General features: G+C 31.7%; 1 protein-coding gene across 1 annotated transcript; it reads right to left on the bottom strand.

The window, feature by feature from the left end:
- Positions 1–847: 847 nt before the first annotated feature.
- Positions 848–7,296, bottom strand: LOC111881164 (probable LRR receptor-like serine/threonine-protein kinase At1g05700). Its single transcript, XM_023877560.2, has 9 exons — positions 7,164–7,296; positions 6,549–7,062; positions 2,283–2,764; positions 2,064–2,196; positions 1,911–1,979; positions 1,755–1,826; positions 1,536–1,607; positions 1,284–1,462; positions 848–1,113 (listed from the first exon to the last, which is right to left on the bottom strand). The coding sequence occupies exons 1-9, from the start codon at positions 7,228–7,230 to the stop codon at positions 965–967; spliced, it is 1,737 nt and encodes a 578-aa protein (XP_023733328.1). The 5' UTR covers positions 7,231–7,296; the 3' UTR covers positions 848–964.
- Positions 7,297–7,673: the final 377 nt, after the last annotated feature.

Below are 7,673 nucleotides of genomic sequence, written 5' to 3'. Positions count from 1 at the left end.
ATTAATTTGAATAGTAAATTAACCCTTACATGTTTAAAATTTCAATTTTAGAAAATTTAATTATTCAAAAGTGAATCATTTTATTGAATATTTACTCTTTATAAAGGCATAAACTCTTTATTTCTAATTACAAATGTTACATAAAGATATAGGGATTGGATGTGTTTGTTGCATTGAAATATACGAGGCATGTTTGGATCGATATGTTATTCACGGTGCGATGCTAATAAGAATTGTACGAAATAAAAGTTGAAATAGTCATGATTATAAAGTACAAAGTATCATAGTGGTCCGATTATGGACCATAATGATTAGGCTAGTATGTATAACAGTCTGATGTGGGACCATAAGGATTTGGTTGCTCAACATAACTATGCTATGTTAAAGTTACGTGTCTATATAGTGGGACGAGTTGCAGATTCCGATTAAGAAGTCAAGGACAACCTTGATTGATATCAAAGAGACTCAAGAATGAATCCTAACATATTGGAGGGACCCAAGGTTGAAGTGTGTTGTTTTTATAGGCGAGTGACTCTAATAAGAAGAATTACTAGGGAGGTTCTTGATTAAGGAGAATGATCGATATGTAGGTCTAAAGATGATTCCTTAATCTCTAATACTATGTTAGCCCCATATATGGTATTCGGACGAGAGAAAAACAATAATCAATGTGGCCAAAAGGTTGAAGTTGTTGTTCGTATTCTCTTGAAGAAGAAGAGCATACAAAGTAATTACAATACAATATAATATGTATTAACCTAGCTAATGAGGACTAAATATGGAAACCATCTAAGTACAAATAATTACAAAAGAGAACCTCATAAGTATACAAGAATACCCGAAACACTAACACACAACATTTTTATATAAATTGATTCCAAAAAAATAAAACAATCTTTTTACAAAGAATGGTTTTTAAGATATAGATTAGTCTCATTGGGGTTCACATTACTCAACTATTACATTAACCTTCGGCAAGTAATGGCGAAGGTGAAGCATAAAACTGTTCTTCCTTGTTTCCCCTTAACTCATTGGCACCTTCGTCATCAACGTTACCATTGGGCATAGTTCCTCTTGTATTACTTGGACCATTTATATTTTGACTCATATCACCTGAAATATTCATTACAAAACTAAGCAAAAATACCCGAAGAAACGTGACTATAAAGTTGCATATGTTGAGATGCAAGCTATGTAAAGATGCATAATAAACACAAGAGTGATCCAATTTAATACGCCACAAAAAGACCATTATAAACAAATTGGTGTATCAATAATCCGACCTGTATGTGGTATACGTCTATTATGCCTTATGACCAAAAAGCCAATGATAATTGCAACAATGAAGAATACCGGAATAGTAATTCCGAGTATTACTGGTAATTTGCTGGTTTGCTTTTTATTTTTGTTGTTCCTGGGGCATGACTTATCATTCGTACATAACAAGGGGTTTTCTGTAAGTCTGTGAAATACTTGACAGAAAAAATATATTAAAAACGATTAAGAGAAATTAAGAATTGATTAAAAAAACTTACGAAAGATTTAAATTGGAATTTGTTGATAGTGATCTTGGGATGGATCCACTAAACTGATTATCTGCCAAATACCTAAAAAAAGTTGAATTCATTAAAAATTAGAAAAGTTATTATTGAAAATAGAAAATAACAAAAATGTTTTACTTTTTAATATTAGAGTTTACTATAATACTATAATTTTATATACAAAAACCACAAAAAACAGGAAATAAAACTCACAGCTGCTTGAGATTTCGCAATTTGCCAATAAAACCAGGAATTGGACCGGTCAAGCTATTATTATGAAAATCTCTACATAATAAAAGTAAAATTAATTCAATAAACATAGGGTAATAAATTAAATATTGAAAACAATTAATTAATTTCTAAACTCACATTATCTCAAGAGCATCCATGTTGCTAAAGTCTGGAAGTGGCCCAGAGAGGTTGAAACCAGTAAGATTTCTATAAAAAAAAATATATACATCAAATAGAAAATTTAAAAATACTTAAATTACATCCAAAATTCCAAAGAGATATGAAGTTTACAATGATGTCACACGAGGTGTGGAGTCATCGTTGCAATTTATCCATTCCCATGAATATGGTGCCGGGAGACAAGGATCTCCGCCCCATTCTTGCAAAACGTCAAATGCGTTTTGGAGAGAAACCAAACCTTCAACTACATTAAGCAAAAAGAAAAAAAAATATCTGATATAAATTGAAAGTTAAAAATTTTATTAAAAATATACATATTAGAAAATGTACCATCATTGTTGTTGGTTCCATTAGTTAGTGCATCACTAATAGAGTAAACCTCGATAGCATTTATAAGAGGGGGAAGTGTGGTATCACCGAGAGGATTTATTGAGAAGTTAGTGTTCGGGGTGACTGTAAGATTACTAATGAAATAGACAGATACATTTCCGAAAGGAGGTACAATCGGGAGTGAGAAGGGTAACCTGTTTTCCAAAACCCTGAAAGCTCGTATATTTGTAGAATTGACTTCTTGAATTTCTGAGAAATACCAATTGATGTAGAGAGGATAACGAATGGGGTAATCAATGGTAGGTAGTCCTAGGGTTATCATTTGGCTTGTGTTTGGTGCTATGATGGCATGTTTTAGGACCTCTTGAGGAGGATTATTGGGCACATCGACATTGATGACAGATGCATCGGATTTCAAGTTTAGTAGTGAACCACCGCCAAGCATAGGAAGCCATATTCGATCATAAGTGTCTGCTGGAAACCTTAAAATAAACAATAGTTTGCATCTATTAGTTCACTATACAAAAATATGATAAACAATACTACATTTTACCTAGAGGGTATAGCAAGGTGGCTTTCAAACGAAACTTATGTAGCCTCATTTTAATGGAAGTCTTAAGTTCAAGTCATTGCTCTCATTACTTTCGTATTTTTTATATTTTTCCTAAATATATAGTTGTTTCTTTTATTTTAGAAACATTGTGTACTAGCTAGGTTAAAATATTGTTCAAATATCAATTAGTGTGGGGAAAAAGAAAGGGATAATGACTTAAAATGGTAATATACTTTTTGATTTGTATATTTGGTTACTGAATTTTTTTCGTCCATATTTTTCGCTTCTACTTGTTTAACTGTACACATTCAGTCCTTATGACCGGCTACTTCAGGTAAGCCGAAAAAAAATAACTTAATAGAGTAATATATTTCTCATTTTGTACACATTTAGTTGTTTGTGTGTGTGTGTGTGTGTATATATATATATATATATATATATATATATATATATATCACATATAGTTCTTAATATTTTTTTGTTGCAAAATAAGTCTTTGTTATTTTTGTACGTATTCAGTACTTATGAACGATTTTTTAGGTTTTTATCATGACATTGTACATAGGACAATAATTAATGAGGTGTTCGGGGTTGTTTATGCTTAAGACCACTGCAACCTTGAATGCTTGGTGCTTAGGTCTTGTGTATTGAACATCGTAGCTTCTTCATACGATCTTAGATTTTAACGATATTTATATTCGCATGTTTGTATTTGAGTCTACTACAATTTTCGTTTAGACTAATCCGTTAAAAAGTAATACATTTTACTTACGATTTTATAAAAAAAATATTCATACATACATTCATAAAAAATACATGTATATAATGATCGTAAGTAAAAATATATTACTTTTTAACGTGAGTGATCTAAACGAAAGTTGTAGTAGACTTAAATACCAAAGTGTGGATTAATGATCGTTAAATATAACCAAGCAATTGAGGTCGCGTTGGCCATAAGCATCAACAACCTTGAACATCTCATTAATGATTGTCCCATGTAGGATGACATGAAAAAAATCTAAAAAACCGGTCATAAATACTGAATGTGTACAAAAACAACAAGGACTTATTTTGCAATAAAAAATATTTAGGTCTAAATATGCAAAAATATTAAGGACTAAATGTGTAAAAAGTGAGAAATATATTACCTTATTAAATAAATTTTTTCAGTTTGTCTGGAGTAGCCGACCATAAGGGCTAAATGTGTACGGTTAAACAAGTTGAATGTACAAATGTGGATAAAAAAAACTCAATAACCAAATATATACAAACGAAAAAATATATTGTCTTTTTAAGTCATTATTTCAAAAAGAAAATCAACAATTTAGTCTACTACGTACTTATTTGTCCATTATTGGTTTATTTCAACATTTTTATCTTGTAACTATTAAAAATTGAAAAAAATTACTGAAATCGTTCCTGTAGTTTGGTCAAAATTGTGTGTTTGACCCATAACATTTTTTTGCACTCGGACCATCCCTACAATTTTATTTTATTGCGTTTTTCATCCCTCGCAAACATGAAAAGACTTTATTATCCTTGGCCATTTCTTTTTTCTATTTTATTTAATATTTTTTTAATATTAACCTAATAAAGAATATTATTAAAAATAAAAATGTAGGTCCTTCCATAATCTCTTCCCCTGATACCAGTACTCTCTCTCTCTCTCTCTCTCTCTCTCCTCTCTCTCTCTCTCTCTCTCTCTCTCTCCCCCCCCCTCTCTCTCTCTCTCTATATATATATATATATATATATATATATATATATATATATATATATATATATATATATATATATATATATATCTCACTCACACTCTCTCTCTCACCGGACACCACTTCCGCATTTGGACCGCCGACTCATAAAAAGGAAGGGGATTGACTTTTCCTTGAATCGGCATGGGGCTATCTAATCAGTAATGGGAGGAGGAAAGAGAACTGGTATGCCTAGAGTTTGTAGGTATTTTGTGATGAAACGATTCATAAAGGAATATCTTAAATTGAATTGATTTTTCAACGCACAAGAACATCTTAAATTGAAACAGATTCAAAAAATGACTGCTCGAAACATCTGGGGATTTAGAGATCGAAAAAATCAAAAGAACTCCATTAATTCATCATAAAATTTTCGAAATTGAATCGATTTTTCAACACAAAAGAATATAGCTCGAAATCAAAGAGGGGAATAAACATAACTGGTACGCCTTCTCTCTCTCTCTCTCTCACACACACACACACACATACACACCAGAATCATTATGTTGACTTTGTATTTCTTGATTTTGGGTGTTTCGATAACTGGAAATGACAATGATGAAGTCAAACGCTTCGATTTTGATTTTGGGGTTCTTCCGATTCTGGATTGAACGGAGACGATGGAGTAAATGCTTCATGGGTTTCTTCGATTCTTGGATGGTGACTGATGTTTAAGACTTCTTTGTTGTCGGAATTAACTGCAGATATGGGACGTGGTTGACGTTTAACAAGTTCAAGATTGAAGAATAATGTTGACTGGGTTTACAAAAAAACACTTTTGGACTAATTTTTATTTTTCGGGCGATTTTTTTTGTTTACGGGAGTTGAACTTAGATTTAGGGTTTATATATTTTCCGGGTATGTTCTATATTATTCATCTTGAGTTCAGGTTTCATTTCAAGATTTCAAAATTTGGTTACATGGGAGCTCTAGTTCGCGGGGTTGTGTTTACCGAAGCTGAGAGACGTCTAAGACCATCTCCAACCCATCTCTATTTTTTCCCCATAAACGGAGTACAAAATGGAGTAAATAGTGTTTCATTTCCAACCCTACTCCATTTTCTACCTATTTTTTACCCCAAAAAGTATATTCCTAGAATATTCCATTTTTATAACTTATATATATTGTCAAACACACCCCTCTACTAATTAAACTCTATATTTATGATTAATTAATATAAATTAGTATATAACATGATATTATAAATATTAAATATTGCATTTAAATTATAATTAGTAGAGAAATAAACTAGAAATGTATAAAATAAAAATGAGAGAGACTAAAATTGGCTACCAAACTTCACCTCTATTTTTGGAGATATGAATAGTATTCCCCCATATGGGGGAATACTATTCATATATCCAAAAATGGAGGTGAAAATGAGATAGAGTTAGAGAAGAATGGGGGAAGAAATGGAGTTTGGGGTGGGTTGGAGATGCCCTAAGGAAAAAGAAATGATTGGTAAGAGAGAAAAAACAAAGTTTAAAGGTGTCAGGGGTGGGATAGTATTAGGTTTATGGAATATTGAGGATGAAACCGATAAGTATAAAGAGAAGTAGGGACGACAGTGTGAGGTGGTTTGGGCACCAAGACAACAATGGTGGAGACATTTAGTTTTTTGGTAGTGAAAGAAGGAGATGCAGAGGGAGGTGGTGGTAGAGTGAACCTATTTTATTTTAATATTAATAAACATAAACCCAATAATAAAAATAATTGAAAAATAAATCAAAAAGGGCAAAAGTGTTTTTTTATGTTGGTCAGAGACGAACAACGCAATAAAATAAAATTATAAGGATGGTTCTAGTGAAAAAAAAATATTAGAGACCAAACTATAGGGACGATTTCAGTAATTTGTTATAAAAATTGTTTTAATAATTTGTTATAGAAATTGTTTTAGATATATTAAAAGTAAGTAAATATTTACAAAATAAATGAAAACACATAATATTAGTTGCATACCTTATAGCTTCATTTGTGGCATAAGCAAACCTCGCGTTCATGAACAAGGCGTAATTTGGGTTGACATATTTGTTAACTTGTGAGTCGACACTACGTACTTCAAGAGCTGATATAAATGGAAAATTGTTGGGCCTTGTTTGTGCCACACATACGCTAATAACTTTCCTTTTCACAAAATAAATAGCTTCGTATATTTTTACTTGAGAAGTATTTACAGTTATCCAAAAGTTCCCATCAAAATGTAGATCAAATATTGGAGGATTTGACTTTTGGTCATAGTTCCCATAGTTGAAACTTGCACGAACCAAAACTTTTCCTCCTTCTGCTTCTATAGAATAGCAGTTCTTTTTACGGGTGGTGAAAACCCTCAAGGTGTCCATAACATGAGACACAGAGTAGTTTGATTGCACAACGTGTGTAACACCATTTGATATTAAGTCACCATCTCCTTTCCAAACTATCGAGTTCTCATCTGTGAAAGAATCCGAAGCTCCACAATCGATGCTCACAAACACTACAAATATTATCAATCTCAAAAATCCCGCATTACATATAAGTTATAATGACAAATTAAATACCTTATACATCAAATCAATTTGATGAGAGTAAGCTTACCGTTGCCTAAGACTGAGATTGTACATAGAGATAAGAGAAGAATTAGAAGCCATACATGGTCGGCCATGGAGGAGGGAGAGGAGGCCAGGAGGAGGAAGAAAGGTGATGAAATGGGAACTTATGCTCTTAATTGGTCGGTGAATCGAAGCTGGGATTCCAAACAAATAAACCTTTTGTTATGTTCAAGTTGTAATAAAAGATTTGATAGAGTCCCCGTTGACCCATGACATTTGTGATATTATGTTCTGTACCTATCTTAATAAAAGTATATATTTTACTTTTTGTTATGTGTTTGAAGTACTATATTCAAATACATGAAATCTTTTAAATAATCTTGTTTTAACCTGTTATTCATTATCATAATATATACTTTTTTTTTTATCATCATATCCAACCCATTAACTATTAGTAAAATGAAAATTTAAACAATTTTTTATGCAAATCAACCACGTACCTATGCATCAATCAATTTTAAGTAGTGCTAAGAAACTACATTTATTGATTCTTTGC

The sequence above is a fragment of the Lactuca sativa genome, chromosome 9 (assembly GCF_002870075.4).
Source record: "Lactuca sativa cultivar Salinas chromosome 9, Lsat_Salinas_v11, whole genome shotgun sequence".
NCBI classification, from domain to species: domain Eukaryota; kingdom Viridiplantae; phylum Streptophyta; class Magnoliopsida; order Asterales; family Asteraceae; genus Lactuca; species Lactuca sativa.
Note: the sequence above shows the minus strand (reverse complement) of the source record. Positions and strands in the feature narration are given on the sequence as shown.

Excerpts from the sequence above, each read along its gene's own strand:
- LOC111881164 (XM_023877560.2), bottom strand. The coding sequence starts at position 7,230 with ATGGCCGACCATGTATGGCTTCTAATTCTTCTCTTATCTCTATGTACA. Across the intron at positions 2,765-6,548 it reads GCCACAAATGAAGCTATAAG|GTTTCCAGCAGACACTTATG; the intron begins GTATGCAACTAA and ends GTTTATTTTAAG. Across the intron at positions 1,463-1,535 it reads AATTCCAATTTAAATCTTTC|ACTTACAGAAAACCCCTTGT; the intron begins GTAAGTTTTTTT and ends AGTATTTCACAG.